The 20,774-nt window shown below is 47.3% G+C and overlaps 1 protein-coding gene and 1 long non-coding RNA gene across 4 annotated transcripts in view; one reads left to right on the top strand and one right to left on the bottom strand.

Moving 5' to 3' along the window:
- The window catches only part of DPYSL5 (dihydropyrimidinase like 5), a 102,109-nt gene that overhangs the window by 36,560 nt on the left and 44,775 nt on the right, over positions 1 to 20,774 (bottom strand). For all 3 annotated transcript variants that reach the window (XM_045447451.1, XM_045447449.1, XM_045447450.1), the window contains one exon: positions 19,296 to 19,560. In XM_045447451.1, coding sequence (XP_045303407.1) covers positions 19,296 to 19,556 — 261 coding nt within the window. In that variant the 5' untranslated portion in view covers positions 19,557 to 19,560. The remainder of the gene's footprint in view (positions 1 to 19,295; positions 19,561 to 20,774) is intronic.
- On the top strand, positions 12,991 to 19,304 carry LOC123581385. The gene is made up of 3 exons (XR_006703720.1): positions 12,991 to 14,232; positions 14,576 to 15,257; positions 18,997 to 19,304. It is a non-coding gene; the product is annotated as an uncharacterized LOC123581385 (long non-coding RNA).

Here is a 20,774-nt window from a genome sequence, read left to right on the forward strand (position 1 = left end):
GAAGTTGGATGCTTAACCGACTGAGCCACCCCGGTGCCCCTCCATTTCCTTATTTGTAAAATGAGGATAATAATATATACCCATGGGGTCACAATAGATAAATGAGGTAATGCAGACAGGTTTGGGCCAAGGCAGGTCTGATTAGGACCAAACATGTGAGGACCTTGTCGAACCTGGATTCTGTCCAGTCAGCAAAGTTCAGCAGCTCATGTGCTGTGCCGCTGGGGGTCCTGAGGGAGCTTGGGAGGGGGCGGTTAGGAGCACATTTACAGACAGGACGCTGGCTACACCCCCAGCTCTGGACGCGTCTGTGGTCACAGCAGGCTCTGGGCAGGGGAAGAACATGACGTATGGCTTCGGAACATGACTCTGGCTGTGGGGTGCTGGCTGCATTGTCATGGCCCTGAATTTGGGGGTGGGGACGGAAGAGACAGGTGGAAGCTGTTTCTCAGAAGACAAAGAAGAAGAAAAGGAGTTTTCGTTTGCCTTAAGATAGAGCTGAGTGTCAACCCAGTGGAGGCGAACGTCGCTAACGGTAACCGACGCCCCCTGAGCGTGTGCTCTGTGCCCCGTGAATTCTCACAACGACCCTGCGAAAGAGGTGCGTTATTGTGCCCATTACTCCGATGAGGAAACCTGAGGGCTGATCTTCATCTCTATTAGGCTGGGAGGCGCCCCTCTTTCCATCCATTCAAGAGGGGCGGGTAACAGAGAAAGGAGGAGATGATCAGAAGGGGTGCCAGGCCCCTTAGCAAAACGGGAAGTGGAATCAAATTCCCGGAGGCAAGGGGTGGGAAAATTAGGAGTGTGGCACTGAGCCAATGCTCCTATGGGAGTCACACGCAGAATTAACTAGGAAGGGCTGGAACCAACACGCTGCTCTGAGGGACCGGTGAGGCCGGCAGCGGGTGCAGGGGAAGCAGCCTGGGAGAACGGAGGGAGCGGGGAGCCCAGGGAAGAGGGCTGGCTCGAGGCAGAGGTCCAGCGCAGCATCAGGAGGGAGGCATCTCAGGGCTGGCCCAGAGTTTGGTTGGGGCTTAGAGGGACATTTGCATTTTTACGTTCGTTAGCAGTGCGTGGAGGCAGGATCTCAACAGGTAGACTCGGGGCGCATACGTTACCACCACGAGCAGCACTGCTGAGGAGTGAGAGAAGGGTCTGGGATGTGGTGTGAGATCCCCATCTCCCCTCCTCCCGCCAGCCTCAGCAATAAAGAACAGGCCTGACGGCCTGCTGCAGGGAGCAGCTGGGTCGCACGCAGGTCAGGAGGCTGGCAAGAGCCCTCCTCCTCCTCCCCTTCTGTCTCAAATTCCTGAGTACAAAGGGGCGCTGACTCTCTTGGGGACTGCAGCCGCCCGGTGGCCTGGAAGGGCTACCCCGCAGGAAAGACAGTTCCTGAGCTCTGGGATTCCCACCCCTGGAGGTGCCCAAGGCAGTGGAGAGTCACCCCTACTATAGGCACTTTGGATGAAACTTGACCCAGGGAGGATCTCCTGGACAGCTGCCCCCCCCCCCCCCAGCCCAAGGACCTGGTCCTTTTCTCCCCCAGGGCATGGGCTGCTCCAGGAGCGGGTCACACAGCAAAGTACTTCCCTCATCTAATCTTCACAACCACCACGGGCAACAGACGTTTTCCTCACCTCAGTGTTTGAGAGGTGGGCCAGAACTGGGGTGTAGGTATCTTCCCTCCAAATCCCATACTCTTCTGTAATGCTCAGAACAGATCTGACGCCTGTGAAACAGTTACGAAGCACAGAATCTCACAGCCTGGGGTGATCTCACCCCTGCATCAGGGTCTCCCAGAGGGAAGACTTAAAATAGACAACCGATAAGGAAGTATATACATCAGCCGTAACATCTTGTCGTTTCTGGAAGCAGGGATACATGCATACCAACTGGTGGGAGAATGTAAAAGCATGCATGAGACGTTGCCTGTTTTCATGGTTAAGACATTTCCTTTAAACCATGGAACGCACTGTGTTAATTCCCAGACACGGCAGATGAGCATGTTGCGGGGACACAGAAGCAGCTTGCTCAGTAGAAAGTGACATCATTCTCACCGAAGCCAGCAGACCACTGTGGCAGTTAACGGCGCCTGAACTCACACTCAGGAAAGAAATTAACGTTTACCGATGGCCCACTGTGTGCAGTGTTCTTAATATTTATTATCTTTTTTTTAAACGTTTATTTATTTTGAGAGAGAGAGAGAGAGGGAGAGAGAGGGAGAACGCACGCAGGGAGTAGGGTATGGGCGGAGAATCCCAAACAGGCTCTGCACTGTCAGCGCAGAGCCCGATGTGGAGCTCAGACTCACGAAGGGTGCGATCACGCCCTGAGCCGAAACCGAGAGGCGGATGCTTACCCTACTGAGCCACCCAGGTGCCCCTTAACATTGATTTTATTTGCTCCTCAAAATGAGTCTCTAATTGAAAGCAAGCAAGGACTCAGACAGATATATGTGTGCACAGCATTATTCATGACAGCCAGAAGCCGGAACCAACCCAAGTGTCCAATGGTGGACAGACTGATAAATAAAGTGTGGCATATATGAATGTTATCCAGCCTTAAAAAGGAAGGAAATTCTGACGCGTGCTACAACACAGTTGAAGCTTGAGGGCATTACGCTAAGAGAGATAAGCCCATCACAAATGAACAAAGACTGTATGAACCTACATATAGGAGGGACCCAGGGGGGTCAAACTCACGGTGACAGAAAGTAGAATGGTAGTTGCCAGAGGCTGGGGGCGGGGAGGGGAGAATGGGGGAGTTATATTTATGATGGGCACAGAGTTCAGCCAGGGAGGATGAAAAAATTATGGAGACAGATAAGAAAACAGGTAGGGGCGCCTGGGTGGCTCAGCTGGTTAAGCATGCGACTTCAGCTCAGGTCATGATCTCACAGTTTGTGAGTTCGAGCCCCGTGTCGGGCTCTGTGCTGACAGCTCAGACCTTGGACCCTGCTTCAGATTCTAGGTCTCCTTCTCTCTCTGCCCCTCCCCTGCTCACACTCTGTCTGTGTCTCTCTCTCAAAAATAAACACCAAAAAAATTTCTTTTAATTAAAAAGAAAACAGGCTCAGAGGAAGTCACACAGCCAGACTGAATGAGGGTCCATCTGATTCTAGAGCCCCCAAGTTTCTTTTACATTATGCTGCCCCTTCTAGAGCTCAGGATAGCCCTGACCTGACTGAGGGGCTCCCTGGCTCCAAGACTCCTCTGTGAGAAGCTGGAGAAAAGCCCAAGTGAAATTGGACCTAACTGCAGTTTAGAAACAGAGGGGTAGGTGGGGCTTGGGCTTGAATTACAGGGCTCAATCTGAGAATTGTGCCAACATCCAAAATTATGAAATGAGGAGCTCCAGGCTTCTCTCTGATCCAGAATGATTATCTTCACTGCCGAGCATCCAATTTAAATTCATTGTGTTTAATACAAAGCCACAGTACAGAGCAGGCTGTCTCCCGACATGCAGTTACCATGGAGACTGGAGATGATCCTCAAACGGAGTTATGTGGCGGAGAGAATGTGCTGCCAGCTTCTAAGAAGCCAAGGGGCCTGGGGAAACCATTCTAAAATAGAGCCGCACAGAGAGGCCCTTTGTCAACCGCCTCCTTAGCAGAGCCCCTTCTAATCCCAAAGCGGGAAAGTTTACAGGCATCAGGGCATGACCATCTTTATTGTAAGTCCAGGCTGCCCATGGGTGCCAGAGAGGAGGGATTTATCAACAATCCAGAAATAAGCCGCATGTCACCCACCTTGCTCTCCTTTCCTCGTCTACTCTGATGTGGGTGAGTTCTCATTTTGGTTCCAAAGCTAATTGATAACAATACCATCAAACTGCCGAGGGAGGCTGCCTTGGGGCTTCCCTGGATACATGGCGTCCAGGAATGGGGCTGGAGTCAAGGTTGGGAGGCAGGCAGACCTATCCCTGCACCGATTAGCATGGATAGCAAGAATTTCACTCTTCTGAGACTCAGCATTCCCCCCTGGAGAGGAAGGATAATAAGATAATATTAAGTGTGTGTGGTGGGGGGGGGGGGTGCTTTAGAGATCAAAATAAGTGGATGATGGATAGAGAAGTGCTCTGACAAATGGGCCTGAGTCCAGGCCTGACAGCTCAGCACACCCCTCTTGTAGGAAGCAGGGGACAGAAGCTCATCTGTGGGTCCCGGTGGAGAGCCATGCACCGCCAGGAGCCACCTGGGGGCCTGGGACCCCAGAACCCGTCAGAGGCTCAATGTGCTCCATTGTGAACTCTGTATTTTCCACACAGCAGGAAAAAAAAAATGCTCTTTGATGGTCCAGTAAGTCTAGGGCATAGAGATTCGGAGCTAGAGTACTCTCCCAAACATGAGTTCTAGAGTATCTTAAGCCTGGCAAGTGACTCAGGCCAGTCCACCAGGCCTGGTGGTAAGGAGGGACACCAAAAAGAATGGAAACCTGACGGGGGCAAGGATGGGGTGGCAATGGCTCAGTGGTTGCAATTCCAGTCCGCAAAAGTTTTATACTCCTCCAGTTCGTTCGGTACTCCCCAGCCTACCCCTATTTGCCATTGACCAACTGTAAGGCAGAGAGGGAGCTGAATGGCTCTTCCCCATGACGTCATAGTCCAGGATCATGGAGGACAACATCCTCCATGGACCTGGACCCGCAACACCCAATAAAGTTTCTTTTAACACACACACACACACACACACACACACACACACACTCACTCACTCATAGCTTCCTCCCCCCGCCCCACCTCCAAACAACTTAGGAAAATTGTATGGTTTTTTTTAAAGTTTATTTATTTTGAGAGAGACAGCACAAGTAGGGGAGGGGCAGAGAGAGAGAGAGAGAGAGAGAGAGAGAGAGAGAGAGAGAATCCCTAGCAGGCTCCATGCTGTCATCACGGAGCCCAACGTGGGGCTCGATCCTATGAACCATGAGATCATGACCTGAACCGAAATCAAGAGTCAGATGCTTAACCAACTGAGGCACCCAGAAGCCCCAACTTGAGAAAATTAAAACAATTTTCTTAATGTTTATTTTTGAGAGAGAGAGAGAGAGAGAGCGAGCAGGGGAGGGGCAGAGGAAGATGGAGACACAGAATCCGAAGCAGGCTCCAGGCTCTGAGCTGTCAGCACAGAGCCCGATGCGGGGCTCGAACTCACAAACCGTGAGATCATGACCTGAGCCGAAGTCAGATGCTTAACCAACTGAACTGCCCAGGCACCCCCCAACTTGAGAAAATTTTAAAGAAAGGTCTTAACTTTTAGCTGACAGAAAGGGACCACGCTAAGGGCAGAGAATGTTTACCAAGTATGTGATTAATGCACTCAGTGTACAGTTCTCTTCAGTTTTTGGTTTACTGCCTGCACTGAAAGAGTTTGCTCCCAAAGACGAAGTAGCCAAAAGAACTTTGAAAACGAAGAAAAAGCTGGAGGACTTACACTCCCTGCTCTCAATTCTTACTGTAACGAGCATCAAGACAGGGAGGTATTGGTGTAAAGATAGACAAATAGATCAAAAGAATAGAAAAGAGAGTCCAGAAATAAACCCACACATAGATGGTCAACTGCTTTTTTGACAAGGGATAATAATCTTGTCAACAAATGGCACGGAACAATTGGACAGCCATACACAAAAATCCCTCCATCCTTACCATATACCATATACAAAAACCAACTTAAAATGGATTACGGACCTAAATGTAGGGGCTAGGGTTTACTAATGGAAAATTTAGTAAATCTTAGTGACCTGGAATTTCACAAATATTCCTTGATCACAGTGAAAAAAGAAATTATGAACAAAAAATCGATAAATTGGGACTTCAAAATTTTAAACTTTTGGGACGTCTCGGTGGCTCTGTTGGTTAAGCATCCAACTCTTGATTTCGGCTCAGGTCATGATCCCAAGGTTGTGAGATGGAGTCCCACGTCAGGCTCTGTGCTGGGCGTGGAGCCTGCTTGGGAGACACTCTCTCTCTCTCTCTCTCTCTCTCTCTCTCTCTCTCTCTCTCCCCCTCTCTCCCTCTGCCCCTCTCACCCACTTGCGTGTTCTCTCTCTCTAAAACAATTTTTTTAAACTTTTGCTCTTCAAAAGACACTGTTCAGAAAATAAAGAGGTAAGTCACAGCCCGGGGAGAAAACATTTGCAAAACATATACCCAATAAATGACTTGTAACTAGAAAATATAAACGACTTCAATAACCTAATAAAAAGACTAACAACTCAATTAAGACACAGACAAAAGATGTGAACGCTTCACCAAAGACATACGGAATCTATACATGTAAAGACATTCAACATTAGCCACTAGAGAAATTCAAATTAAAACCACAAAGGAGAGCTTCTGGGTTGGTGAACACATGGAGGTGTAGGGACAATGGTGCATGCGGAGAGGGCATGGAAGCTCCACATCTCTTCCCCCCAACCTCGCCCTGTGCACCTTTTCCATCTGGTTGTTCCTGAGTTATATCCTTTTGTAACAAACTGGTGATCTCGTAAAACAAAACAAAAACAAAAGACAAAAAACTCACAATGAGGTATCACTACACACCTGTTAGAATGGTTAAAATTAAAAAGACCGATCATAGGGGTGCCTGGGTGGCTTTCGGCTCACGTCATGATCCCAGGGTCATGGGATCGAGCCCTGCATGGGGCTCAGTGCTGAACGTGGAGCCTGCTTAAGATTCTCCCTCTCTCCCTCCCTCTGACTCTCTCTCACTCTCAAAAACAAAACAAAACAAAACAAAACAAAAAACTGATCATAACAAGACGGCAAAGATGTAGAGCCTGTAAGGAATATAAAATGTTACAATCACTTTGGAAACTAGTTTGACAATTTGTTAAAAAGCTAAATATACACCTACCATATGACCTAGACACTCCATTGCTAGGTAATTACGTCAGGGAAATATACATACGTCTGCATAAACACTTGTACACAAATGTTCATGGTAGCTCTATCTGCAATAACCAAAAACTTAACAATGTTGAGTGAAAGAAATCAGTCCAAAAAAAGGAATACATACTGTATTATTCCATTTACATGAAAACATGAGAAAATGCAAACTAATCTATTGTGACAGAAAACAGATCAGTGGTTACCTGGGAGAGAGAAGGATTACAAGGGCCACAAAAAACTTTTGGGGATGATGAATATGTTTATTATATCAATGGTGATGGCTTCACATATGTTAAAATGTGTCAAACTATAGACTTTAAGGATGTGTGGCTTATTGTATGTCTTAATTTGTTGAAGAAAAAAAACAGATTAAAATTAAAAAAAGATGGTTTCCTAGGTTACCTAATCATGAACTTCTTTATTCTATTCATACTCCTTCTCAAAAGAGTTCACCCACAGATATTGTTTAATTTTCATTTAATTTAATTTTTATTTTTTTCAAGTTCTATTTAAGTAATCTCTATACCCAATGTGGGGCTTGAACTCAAAACCCTGGGATCAAGAGTCACATAGTCCTCTGACTGAGCCAACCAGGTGCCCCTAATTTTATTTTTAAATATTGAGAATGCTGTGGAGAGTTTAAATCTAAACACGAAAATTATTTATGGATTAGGGGATGGATTCCTTAATCTTTAATGGCACTTCTAGCTCTAAAATTGCGTGTGTGTGATCGAGCGTGTGTGTGAGAATGTGAAAGTGTGTGAACGTGTGTATGAAAGAGAAAAACTGATCAGTGAGAAAGTTCTTACTATGGTTGACCTATAGTTTTGTCTGGGTGTAGTCACTAATTAAGGATCACTATAGCTCCTAGTTTTTAATTAATGAGAAACAAAGGAGATCAGAAGGAGAAAAAATGTGCTCGGCTGCAGTGGTAACTTGAGGGAATGGTGAGGCGGAAACCACCGGGGGAAGAGATGTGGCATCTCAACACATTTCTACCTGTCAGTCAGTGTGGGATTTTAAGACACACCTTACATTCAACACAACAACAGGACAACTTCAGACCCGAGGCAACTAAAGCGAGGTTTGGGAAAAGAGATATTTTCAGTGGAGATTTTTGAAGTTTTCGGGGTGTCTGGGAGGCTCAGCTGGTTAAGTGTCCCACTCTTGATTTGGGCTCAGGTCATGATTTCACAGTCTGTGAATCTCACAGCACAGAGCCTGCTTGGGATTCTCTCTTTCTCCCCTTCTCTCTGTCCCTACCCAGCTCGTGCTCTCTCTCTCTCTCTCTCAATAAATAAAGAAAAAAAGATTTTTGAAGCTTTCCATGGGCTGTGTTCAACTATTTCTTGAACCACGGAAAAATATGCAGGTTTTTTTTTTTTCAACGTTTATTTATTTTTGGGACAGAGAGAGACAGAGCATGAACGGGGGAGCGGCAGAGAGAGAGGGAGACACAGAATCGGAAACAGGCTCCAGGCTCTGAGCCATCAGCCCAGAGCCCGACACGGGGCTCGAACTCACGGACCGCGAGATCGTGACCTGGCTGAAGTCGGACGCTTAACCGACTGCGCCACCCAGGCGCCCCATAAAAATATGCAGGTTTTAAGAAAAGAAAAAGAAGAAAGGAAAAAAACACATCATTCATGTACTACGTGTCACTGAAATATACATACAGTAGATGATGTATTTTTCGTCTCTTTTTTTTTTAACATTTATTTATTTTTGAAAGAGTGAGACAGAGTACGAGTGGGAGAGGGGCAGAGAGAAGGAGTCACAGAATCTGAAGCAGGCTCCAGGTTCTAAGCAAGCATTCAGCAGAGTCCGACACAGGGCTCGAACCCACGAACCGTGAGATCATGATCTGAGCCAAAGTTGGACACTTAACCGACTGAGACACTTAGGCGCCCCTTTATTTTCTTTTTTTAAACCTCAAAGGATGAGAATATAAAAGCAGAACTTCTCGTACGAGGTATGAGAGGTTTCCAGTACGTCTAGGATCACAGAGGGGGCGTTTATTTCTATTCTATTAAGATTCAATAATCTCTTTATAGATAAATTCTTTGCAAACACTATTCTAGAAATTGAGGAGTTGTCCGGTCACCATAGGAGATTTTTTTCCAATACGAGATATAAAATTTATAAGAAACGATAGATCTCCTCTTACATTTGTTCTAAGAAGGGTCAACCTGGCCTACATTTTGCCTCCCAATTAATGTGGACATAGAAAGAAGTTGCCGGCAAGGTTTTGTTAAACAAGATAACTGATCTGAAGCAGGGCATCTTTAAATAGCTCCTGAGTGCCTGCAGAGTTTGACTGGCTATTTCTGCTTTTAAGAGAAAGAGAGAAGAGAGAAAATTCTCTAGAATTCATCACCATTACTATTAGACTCCATTTGAAATCGAAAACACACATCATTAACCTAACAGTAGAAACGGAATCCAATGTTTTAGTTCCTGTGTGATGCCTAGCAGTTGAATATGTAGTAGGCTCAGGAGGAAATTGCACAAATGGTTTTCCAAGGGTTGGTCCTTGATTAGCACAACTGGGTGATTGATGGATTGATTTAATGGACCCTCATAGAGTCCTTAGTAAGCACTGAATATTATTTTAAGTTCTTTACAAATAGGAACTCAATTAACACGCATAAAATACTATTGTAATCTTCCATTTTCCAGAGAAGGAAACGGAGAGACAGAGAGAGATGAATTTGTCCAAATCACACATCTAGTAAACATGCGCTGAAATGCAGATTCCAGTGGTCTCCCCCTGTCTTTGCTCATTACTACCACACTGCTGACATTCACCTATTTCTGAGAACAACTACTCTATGTTTCAAGCCATGCGGGTCTGTGGTGGGTCATGAGCTAAAGATAAATGGTGGTCTCTGCCCCTGGAATATTCTTCAATCTAGCTGGAAGACAAACGTTCCACACAAAACAATTTGAAAGCCCCAGATGACAAATTATTTCGGCTGGGGAGGAGATAGTGGGATCCAGGATCTGAATTAGCTGGAGGAAGAACATGACAGGAGTTTGGTAGGCCTCGAAGGTTTCCATGGATGGTGGGAAGGGACAGTAGTGGGGAGCATGGGATGGTCCCAGGGAGAGAAAACCACCTTGCTGATGCACGGGCACGTGTTGGGAATGCGGACTGCATGGACAGGTAAGGTCAGATGGGGAGCTGCCCAGGGTGAAGACCCAGACACCCGACTTGACATCTGAGACCACAGGGAGTCACAGCAGGGTCTCAAGCAGGAACGTGACATGAGGCACAGAGAGCTGTGAAGTGAAGAGTGGCCAAGGTGATTTTTGATTTTTTTTTAAAGTAAATGTGGAGTCTTAAGTAGTTTAAGCAAAATCGGTGAGGTAGGGGTAGACGAGGGTAACAGTCTGTAGGATGGCCATGGTTTTGCATGTGTTCCCCTTCACCAACCGTAGGCAGGGGGACTCCCAGGGAACCACACTCTGTACATCCCTCCCATTAAGTGTGGAAGGGGCCCCGTGAATCAGATGGGACGCCATTACCCACGGGTTATGTCATATGGGACAGTTGAGGATCTCCGTGCGCCGAGGCTAACCAGGCGAGCTCTTTCTGGCAAAAGAGATTCTAAGTCAGAACGATTTGAAACAGGAGAGGGATTCAAAGTGCAAGTCTCCTTCTGGCTTTGAAGATGGAGGTGGGCACGTGGTAAGGAAATGGTGACAGCCTCGAGGAGCTGAGAAGGGCTCCCAGCAGGTGGCCAGCAAGGAGTCAGGGACCTCAGCCCTCAAGTTGCTAGCGACCGAATTCTGCCACAGACAGGTGAGCTTGGCAGAGGACTCTGAACTCCAGATGAGAAAGCAGCCCGCAGACACCTTGACTGTATCTTTGTGAGGCCCTGCGCAGAGGACCCAGCCACACTGTGCCCGGACTTCGGACCTACAGAACTGGGCGCTGGTAAATAGGTATTGTTTTAATTTGTCGTGAAGTAGAAAACCAATACGACGCCTGCCAGGGTGCCAGGTTCCACTGGAAGAGGCAGGAGAAGGGATGACCTCCAGGTGGCTTAGAAGGGGAAGCCACTTCATGAGGCACTCATGGAGATCTTTAGTGTGACTGTAAGTGATTCAGAGGAGGGAGGGGAGCCCAGCGGTGCTGATCCTGACCAGCACAGCCGTGCCAGAAGGGTGGCAGGTCGGTGGGAAGAACAGGCATGGTGTGGCAGCATCTGGCCCAGGATGGGAGGAGGGTGGCTTTTGAGAGATGGGAGGAGGGTGGCTTTTGAGAGAGGGCCCGTCAGGATGTCCTGCTGGCAAAGCTAGGGACCCAGGCAGCACAGGGACTAGACGGGCAGTGGAACAGTTTCATCGCAAAGCTAAAATGGGTGGGTCTAAGAGACCGAAGACAGAGCCAAGGCCAGGCCTAGGGTGGACACAGGCAGTCACACCCTAGGGACCAACATTTATCATTTATCGTACGCACACTCTGTGCCAGGCACTGTGGGAAGTGTCTTTCATGCATCCTCCTTTAAGCCCCACGACACCCGTTTGTAAATGGCAGAAACTGTCAATATCTAAGGAGGATGTTTGTTACTCCTCCAGTGACGGGTGGGGTTTTATAAAGCCCACCCGTTTCAGGATGACAAAGAGCTCACTCCGCGGTCTGCAATGCACGTCAGTTCTGTGATGATTTCGTCGGGTCCAGGCCATAGCGTCAAGGAAACTATCTGTATGCAGCCCACTGAGAGGTAGCTGGCGGTCCGAAAGGGGTGACTATCCAACTCTAGGGTTTCAGAAGAGCCCCTGAGTGGCCTGGTGAAAATGGTGAAAAGGCCCTCAGACTGAGAAACTTGCGTTCTGGCCCAGTTATCTCTCAGACTTGGGGCAACTCATGCATTTTCCATCGATGGGAGGGTGGAACTAGATTTCTAAGGTCCCTTTCCAGCTTTTTACAGGAATGAAGACATAAGTGAATTCGGGAGCATTAATTAATAAGCCAGACCATAGGAACCTGGGTCCTGATAAACAGAGTTATTGCAGAGCTAAAAGACTGGAAAAACATTTTGGCCCGAATTAAACAGAAATGGACAGAGTACTGGAGTCAAGAGAAAAAAAAAAAAAAAAAAAAAGAAAAAAAGAAAAGAAAGGACGTGAACACCATTGAAAGGTTTAATTCCAAAAGAGCAAATTTCAAAAGCAAATTAGAAAAACAGCCTGCCCAGTGGATAAATGGGCTCCTTGGTAAGGATGCTGGCAGGCTGGACACCAAAGGGAATTTATTTATGTACTAGCCTGTCCCATTTCATGACTCTGCCAGATAGGGCCCGGTCCTCTGCAGTGACAGAAGGGGAGGGAGGGTCAGGGCCCTCCACTGGGGGGTGGGATGTGGCAGGCTCTCCAAACCTATGCCATCGAACAGCCCCTTGGCTGATCTCATGCTGGCCCAAGCACTCTTCTTGGATTTGGCTTCTCTTGTAGAAAAGAGTAGATGTCCTGCTGATGCTGATTTTGAGTTAATGGGAGGCTGTCTCTGTGACCAGATGGTCCTGGCACAGGCGAGAGGGAGTCTCTGGGACCACAAAGAGGAAAAGACCCAGCCGGACTTCCGTTTACTGACACGTCTATCATGGCCAACTTCTCACTCACTGATGATGTCAATGGGATACAGACAGGAGGGGAGAAGACAGGGCCAGCGAATTCTAGCAAGTACAGGCATTCTAAGACCCAGGCTGGGATTTGGGAGCCCATTGACGACCCTGGAATGTGACTAGAAGGAGAGAAGCAAATAAATAAGACCGGCAAGGGCAGGCAAAGCAGGCCCCAGCTTTCAAAGAGGACGTGAGGGCCAGCTCGGCAGCAGTAACAGCCAGGACAATACACTATTCAAAACAGCAGAGAAAGTTCCTTATTAATTCACCTGCCAGTGTCAGAATCATCAGGGATGCTTTAAAAAAAATACTGATGGAGGGGCACCTGGGTGGCTCGGCTCAGTCAGTTGAGCGTCGAACTTTGGCTCAGGTCACGATCTCACGGTCTGTGAGTTCGAGCCCCACGTCGGGCTCTGTGCTGACAGCTCAGGGCCTGGGGCCTGTTTTGGATTCTCTGTCTCCCTCTCTCTCTCTCTGCTCCTCCCCTGCTCACATTCTTTCTCTCAAAAATAATAAAATAAAATATTAAAAAAAAATACTGATGGAGGAAGAGGCAGACCTAGAGGCACGGATTTCACCGGTCTGGCATGGGCCCTGGGTACCGATGTCATAAAAAATTCCCCGAGTCGTTCTACTGTAATTTGTTTCTAAGGGTTGAAAACCACTGGCCTAGATGGTGGTGCTTAATATATTTTCGGAGAAGCGGGAAAGCAGAAAAGGCATCTAGGAAGCTTTTTCCGATTGCCCATGCCTGCCCCCTCTATCAACATCTTAGCGAAGGGGCTGTGCCTATAGCTTAAAAAGCCTGATTCTGATATTCCCACCTCGCTGCGGAGAGCCATTGGTGGGGTGGATCTCAAGACCCTGCGTTAACATTCTTCATTATGTAGCATTAGCTACACACAAGAGAATAAATATAACTTATAAGTAAGTTAAGGAGAGTAACAATAAAAGACCTCATGACCCATCTGAAATCCTGGCCTTGCCTCCCCGCGGGAGACAAGCTCTTTCTTCAATGGGGTCTGCATTATTAACAAGCAGGTGGTCTTGGCGCTCCGCTTCCGGGAAACCTAGGTTCTGGGCCGGGGAGGGCAGGGCCCGCAGGTCGGGAGGGTGTGAGGAGGCGGGGAGGAGGATCAAGGGCCCGCTGTGCGCGTGGGATGCAGAGCCCGGGGTGCCAGGCAGCGCCTGCCACAGCGTCTGAAAGCAGGCAAAGCATTTGTTAAAGTGCTAGAGAAATCCCTTTAGACCCAGTACAATGGAGACCCAGATGCTCTCGGAAGAGCCAGGCTTTCAACTGTTTTGTTTTCCCAGCCCTGGCTGCTGCCGCCAAATTGACAGGCACGCAATAGCTTAGGGGGCGCAGAGTTCAAGGCCCCGCGGATCTGTCGGACAAGAACAAAAAGATGCAACTTGATCTCTCTTTCTCTCTAGGCTAATCACTCGGGTGAGCTTTTCCTTAGGATTATTATTCTATTATAAATCCAGATGCTTCAAGCCAATCAACTGCTACCTTTCTTAGAATGTACAAAGTAGGTCAGCGTTGGTCTATCAGGGTGCACGGCCTCTGAACGAGTGCCACAGGCCGTGTGAATAATTAAATCGACATGTCCCTGGAGCAGCACTGCAACAGGAGAGCGTTTTCTCTCCCTGGGAGATGGTCAGCGACTAGAAGAAAGAGGAAGCCCAAGTGTCCCCCTGTAGGAGCACCAAGGTGAAGGGGAAATCCAGGAGTGGAGGGGTGGGAGTACTGGGGCAGGAAACCGGCTCTTGGGAGGCTGGGAGACTGTGGCAGAATTTTGGGCAGGGTCTATAGATGGGATCCAGGGAAGGCTGAGTCAGGGGCTACGTTAGGAAACAGATGCTCAATACAAGGGCTCGAGCACAAGGGCGTCAAGATCCAATCTTGCTTAGTACGGACATAACAAAGGGTTGGTTTGGGGGATGCCAGTAGCCAGTGTGGCGTAGGATCTTTGGGCCTTTAAACACTGCACAACTAGGGCCTGACATGCACTGGGGGGCCTTAAATCACAGAGGGGCTTTTACGTGTTTTGCAGAGGCAGCTGCTCCCATGGATGAGAAGCCTGGAAAAGATCAGGAGTTACCCACCACCTTGCACAAAGATGCGTGTGCTGGGGTTTTCATCGGCTATAAAGAGCTAAAGGCTCTCGGGGGAAAACCTGCCACTCCTGGCTAATGAGGTCTCGGCAGATGACAATGTGAAAAATAAGACAAAGAAGGCCAGCCTGCCCTCTGAGAGGCTGGTAGACAGCGTGGTGACAGCATGGCATCTGACCTTAGACTGAAGGTCTCCCAAGTGGAGACAGGAGCCAGAAAGCTACGATTTTGGGCGCGACGCTGGAGCACACTACAGAATTGACCCCAGCAGGGACCCCGGTGGTAATCAGAGTCCTGTTGGTGGTAAATACTATGGTCTCTCTTATATTACAGCTGGGAGTATTCATTGTTACAATCAGTTGGGAAGATAATTTGGCGGCCTGTCCTAAAGCTGAGCGCATGTACCCCTATGACCCAGCAATTCTACTCCTAGGAATGTGCTCAACAGCCATGTGATCATACATTTGCTGAAAGATGTACAAGAACATTCACCGCAACGGTATTATTGGCATTGATAATGCCAATATGTGGTACATCAAACAATAAAGCAGTGAAAGTGAATAAGTTCAACATGAATGAATTTCACAAAAATAATACTGAGCAAAGGAAGCTAATGCAAAGGTACAAACCACTTAATTTTATTTATATAAACAGCCAGGACCAATCTATGGTGAATATACCTAAAATCATGGACTTCTATACTTTAGTTACTTACTTACTTACTTAACTGTATGATGTCTGAATTATGCTGTTGGGTTTTGTTTTGTTTTGTTTTGTTTTTGGTTTCTATGATCTTTTTGTAAAAATTTATTTATTTTCAATTTACATCCAAGTTAGTTAACATATAGTGTAACAATGATTTCAGGAATAGAATTTAGTGATTCATCACTTACGTATAATACCCAGTGCTCATCCCAACAAGAGTCCTCCTTCAATGCCCCTTGCCCATTTAGCCCATCCACCCACCAACACCCCTCCAGCAACCCTATTTGTTCTCTGTATTTAAAAATCTCTCATGATTTATCTCTCTGTTTCTAATCTTATTTTTGCTTCCTTTCCCTTTTGTTCATCTGTTTTGTATCTTAAATTCCACATATGAGTGAAGTCACATGACATTTGTCTTTTTCTGACTAATTTCTCTTAGCATAATACCCTCTAGTTCCATCCATGTTGCTGCAAATGGCAAGGTTTCATTCTTTTTGGTTGCTGAGTAATACTCCATTATACACACACACACACACACACACACACACACACACACACACACGCCACATCCACCACATCTTCTTTATCCCTTCATCAGTCGATGGACATTTGGGTTCTTTCCACACTTTGCCTATTGTTGATAGCGCTGCTATAAACATTGGGGTGCATGTGTCCCTTCGAAACAGCATACCTGTATCCCTTGGATAAATACCTAGTAGTGCAATTGCTGGGTCGTAGGGTAGCTCTATTTTTAATTTTTTGAGGAACTTCCATACTGTTTCCAGAGTGGCTGCACCAGTTTGCATTCTCACCAGCAATGCAGAAGAGATCCTCTTTCTCCGCATCCTCGCCAGCATCTGTTGTTGCCGGAGTTGTTAATGTTAGCCATTCTGACAGGTGTGAGGTGGTATCTCGTGGTTTTGATCTGTATTTCCCTGATGATGAGTGATGTGGAGCATTTTTTCATGTGTCTGTTAGCCATCTGGATGTCTTCTTTGGAAAAGTGTCTATTCATGTCTTTTGCCCATTTCTTCACTAGATTGTTTTTTGGGTGTTGTGTTTGGTGAGTTCTTTATAGATTTTGGATACTAACCCTTGATTTGCTATGTCATTTCAAACATCTTCTCCCATTCCGTCAGTTGCCTTTTAGTTTTGCTGATTGTTTCCTTCACTGTACAGAAGCTTTTTATCTTGAGGCCCCAGTAGTTCATTTTTGCTTTTGTTTCCCTTGCCTCCAGAGACACGTTCCGTAAGAAGTTGCTGTGGCTGAGGTCAAAGAGGTTGTTGCCTGTTTTCTCCTCTAAGATTTTGATGGCGTCCTGTCTTATGTCTTATCTTCTGTCCATTTTAAGTTTATTTTTGTGTCTGGTGTAAGAAAGTGGTCCAGGCTCATTCTCCATGTCGCTGTCCAGTTTTCCCAACACCTTTTGCTGAAGAGATTGTCTTTTTTCCATTGGATACTCTTTCCTGCTTTGTCAAAGATTGATTGGCCATGTTTGTGGGTCTATTTCTGGGTTCTCTATTCTGTTCCACTGATCTGTGTGACTGTTTTTGTGCCACTACCATACTGTCTTGATGATTACATCTTTGTAATATGTCTTGAAGCCTGGAATTGTGATGTCTGCTTTGGTTTTCTTTTTCAGGATTGCTTTGGCTATTCGGGGTCTTTTCTGATTCCATACCAATTTTAGGACTGTTTGTTCTAGCTCTGTGAAGAATGCTGGTGTTACTTTGATAGGGATTGCTAAGCTGTTTTTTTGTTTTTCAAACAATGGTATAAAAAGTCAGGATAGTGGTCATCCTTGGTAAGAAGTAGTGACTGGGAGGGGGCATAAGGAGGGGCACTTTGGTGCTGGTCAAGTCTGGTTTCTCAATGTGGGTGCTGATTACAAGGGTGTGTTCAGTTGTGACATTCTGTATACTTACAATTTGCATACTTTTCTGTATATATGCTCTGCTTCAACAAAAATAACAGTACGATGACCATAAATCAAACAGGCCTGGCCTGGCTCCAGTACTTGGGGACGGTGAGGTGGATGTGCTCACTCCCTTCAAAAAAGTCCTGCCACTCGTGTACCCTGCAGAAGTTGATGGGGCTGGGGCTCCCCATTTCCTCAGTGAAGCCTTACTCACAGGCCCTGGGGGAATTCTCAGAAGAGAAAGTAGGAAGCGTCTGCCTACTGCCTCTCTTCTCTGGGCTCTGCTAGAGTAGGCAGACTTGGCCCTGGATTCTAGAGTATTAGTCCTGAGCCTATCCTTGCCTTAGAACCGGCTGGGCTATGGCAAGCCGGCTGTGACTCCTCACAGCTCAGCCGTCCGGGGGTCTGGTCTGCTGCTCCTGCAGCAGGATGGGAACATATCTTCAGGGAGACCTTAGAGGCCAACTGCCCATAGAACTGTGACCCCAAGGCCAGCCTCTGCCTGCCCGAGCCAGACCCCTCAGGGGTGGGTTTGCAGAGCCTCATCGGTCACTGCCTAGCAGGAGCCTCTGAACCCCCAGGAAAATAGATTCTAAGGAGAGACACCTAAGCATGGGAGAAGGGTTCCCTGAGAAGCCCCGGTAGAGCAGAGGCGGCATTTTAGGGTGGAGGGCCGTGGGGATTTGAGGCTGTGGGCCAAAGTAGGACAGAGGGCTGACTACAGCTCCTGGACCAGTAGCTAGTGGATCCCTTTTGCCCAGAGAGTGTTAGAGGACAAGTCCTTTGTTAGGTCAGACAGTGGAAGAGGCTGCCTCCAGGGTTAGGGACTTGTGGTCCTTGAAATTGATTTAATTCTACATTTAAAAAAATCTTCAGGGGCACCTGGGTGGCTCAGTCAGTTGAGTGTCCGATTCTTGATTTTGGCTCAGATCATGATCTCCTGGTTCATGAGTGTGAACCCCACATTGTGCTCTGTGCTGGTAGCACAGAGCCTTCTTGAAATTCTGTCTCTCTCTGCTCCTCCCCTTCTCTTTCTTTCTCTTTCTCAAAAATAAATAAACATTTTTTTTTAAAAAAAGGTAAAAAACCTTCATAGGTAACTTTGATGTATAAGCACTGTTCACTTATTCAGTCAACAAACATTTACTGGGTAGTTATTCCGGTTTCTGGTCAGTGCCAGGATCTGGGAAAGCAGAGGAATATCATCAAGGCCATAACGAGCCCATAGTCTGGTGTTCAGGGAGAGGCTGGCATGTGACAGGTAATTACAATGCAGAGGAGTGACAGCAATAACAGAGGTTCGGGAGCACAGAAGGGTAAAAGAATCCACACGTGACTTTTTTTGCAAAATGTTAATTTCCTCCTAATTCGTTTGGTTTTCGTATTCTGCATTCAGCAACATACCACAGCTCTGGCTCAGCTCAATAACAGTAAATATTGCCCACGACAACTCCCTCTAAAAGAGGCCCCACTACCAGGTTTTTTGTTTTTTTTTTTTTCCAGCTGTTTTTAAAAATAATGAACAAGCTAGGAGAGATAATCCAAGATCGCTAGCCATGTTTGTTTCATAATTACTGCCATTAAAATCATCTAGAAGAAGCATATCTATTTTTCACAATCTTTGGGGAATTAATTTAGCTGATCATCCATAAAGGAGTTCTTCAGATCAATACCACACTCCCCGTCACATACATGCATAGCAACAAACACCAGCTATGATTCTCTTCTTCTTCTAGGTCTGCATTACATGATGTAACCAAATAAAAATAAAAATCAGTTCCCGGCCTCGGCACACGGGTAAGTGATGTGATCAGTAAAACAGGCCTACATACCTCCTTTTCGGTAGCCATGGAGATCTATGACATCTAGCCTGGAATTTCCTATGTCAGCTGCCACAGTGGCCCCATGAGAGCACCCTCGTCCTTTTAGCAATACAGCAGGGGCATCCTGTTCACATGGGTCTAGTCTGGAGCAACCCCACAAACAGAAGAAACCGAAAGGGAAGGAAGGCACCTTCGGCGAACAGGAACATTACCTTGGTCCCGTGGTAGAAGTCGTCCACGCATGTAGCGTTCATGAAGGTCTGATGGAAGTGGGTGCTGGTGTCAATGCCTCCAGGGATCACCAACTTCCCAGTGGCATCGATCACCTTGGCCCCTCCGGGGATCATGAGCTCACGGCCCACCTGCTGGATGATGCCATTCTCAATGTAGACGTCAGCCTCGTGGGTGCAGTCATCGTTCACCACCTTGCCTCCCTTGATGAGAATCCTCACGCTGCCTGAATTGGCAAGCATGTTCCTATGGAGGGTGAAAGGGGGCACCAGTCAAGGTCAAAGTCCCTTTTCACTGTAACCAAGATCCCACTTCTTCCTATCAGAGTCCCAACCCCACGGGCAGAGTAAGTGAACAGGGAGGGGGAGGAAGTTTCCCCATGGCCTGAGAACACTGGTCCTACAACCAGCTGGGGTCACAAGCCTCCCACTGACCTCATAGTGAGACTTATTGGGAATCACGACACAGTGGCAGTAAGGGTGCATCCGGGGCCCAAAGAAACACCAGTGTCTACCTTCCCAAAATGATGTGTAGGTTCTAAAGCATTTTCCTATCTACTGTGTTGTTTTAGTCCCAGAACAACCCAAGGACTGGCATTTCACCAATCAGAAAGCTGAAACTGCTGAGTAAGGAATTTATGGCTTCTCAGTAGCCAAGTCAAACCACAGGTCTTGTGTGAACAGTGTCCCCACTGTACCATATGGTCCCAAAGGTATCAGGGGCTCCCGGGGCGTGTCTCACAGAGCCAAATTCTCCAAGCCTCACAGTTGTTGAATCCGTGTCATTCTTCAGGTGGATTCGGCTCCAGCTGGCTCTCCCATGTCTGCCTCAAGGCCACTACTACCACAGTAAGCTCCACAGCTGGCTGCACACAAATAAGCTCATTGGCAGAGCCTTTGCAAAGCACCTGCACTAAAGCTCCACCCCCAGAGATTCAGCCTTATGTGGTCCAGACTGGGTCCCCCAGAACCACTATTTGAAAAAAAGTTTGGGGGGGGGGGGCGCCTGCGTGGCTCACTTGGTTACGTGTCTGACTCTTGGTTTTGGCTCAGGTCATTATCTCACGGTTCTCAAGTTCGAGCCCCGCATCGGCCTGTGCACTGACAGTGCAGAGCCTGATTGGGATTCTCTCTCTCCCTCTGCCCCTCTCCTGCTCTCTCTCTCTCTCTCTCTAAATAAATAAATAAACTTATAAAAAAATGTTAGGGACGCCTGGGTGGCTCAGTTGGTGAAGCATTGGCCTTTGCTTCAGGTCATGATCTCATGGTTTGTGGATTTGAGCCCCATGTCGGGCCCTCTGCAGTCAGAAGAGCCGGCTTCAGATTCTCTGCCCCCCTCTCTCTCTCTGCCTCTCCCCCACTCGCACTGTCTCAGTCTCTCTCAAAATGTTTATTTATTTATTTTGAGAGAGAGAGAGCGAGTGAGCAGGGGAGGGAAGGGCAGAGAGAGAGGGAATCCCA

The sequence above is a fragment of the Leopardus geoffroyi genome, chromosome A3 (genome assembly GCF_018350155.1).
Source record: "Leopardus geoffroyi isolate Oge1 chromosome A3, O.geoffroyi_Oge1_pat1.0, whole genome shotgun sequence".
Classification (NCBI taxonomy): Eukaryota; Metazoa; Chordata; class Mammalia; order Carnivora; family Felidae; genus Leopardus; species Leopardus geoffroyi.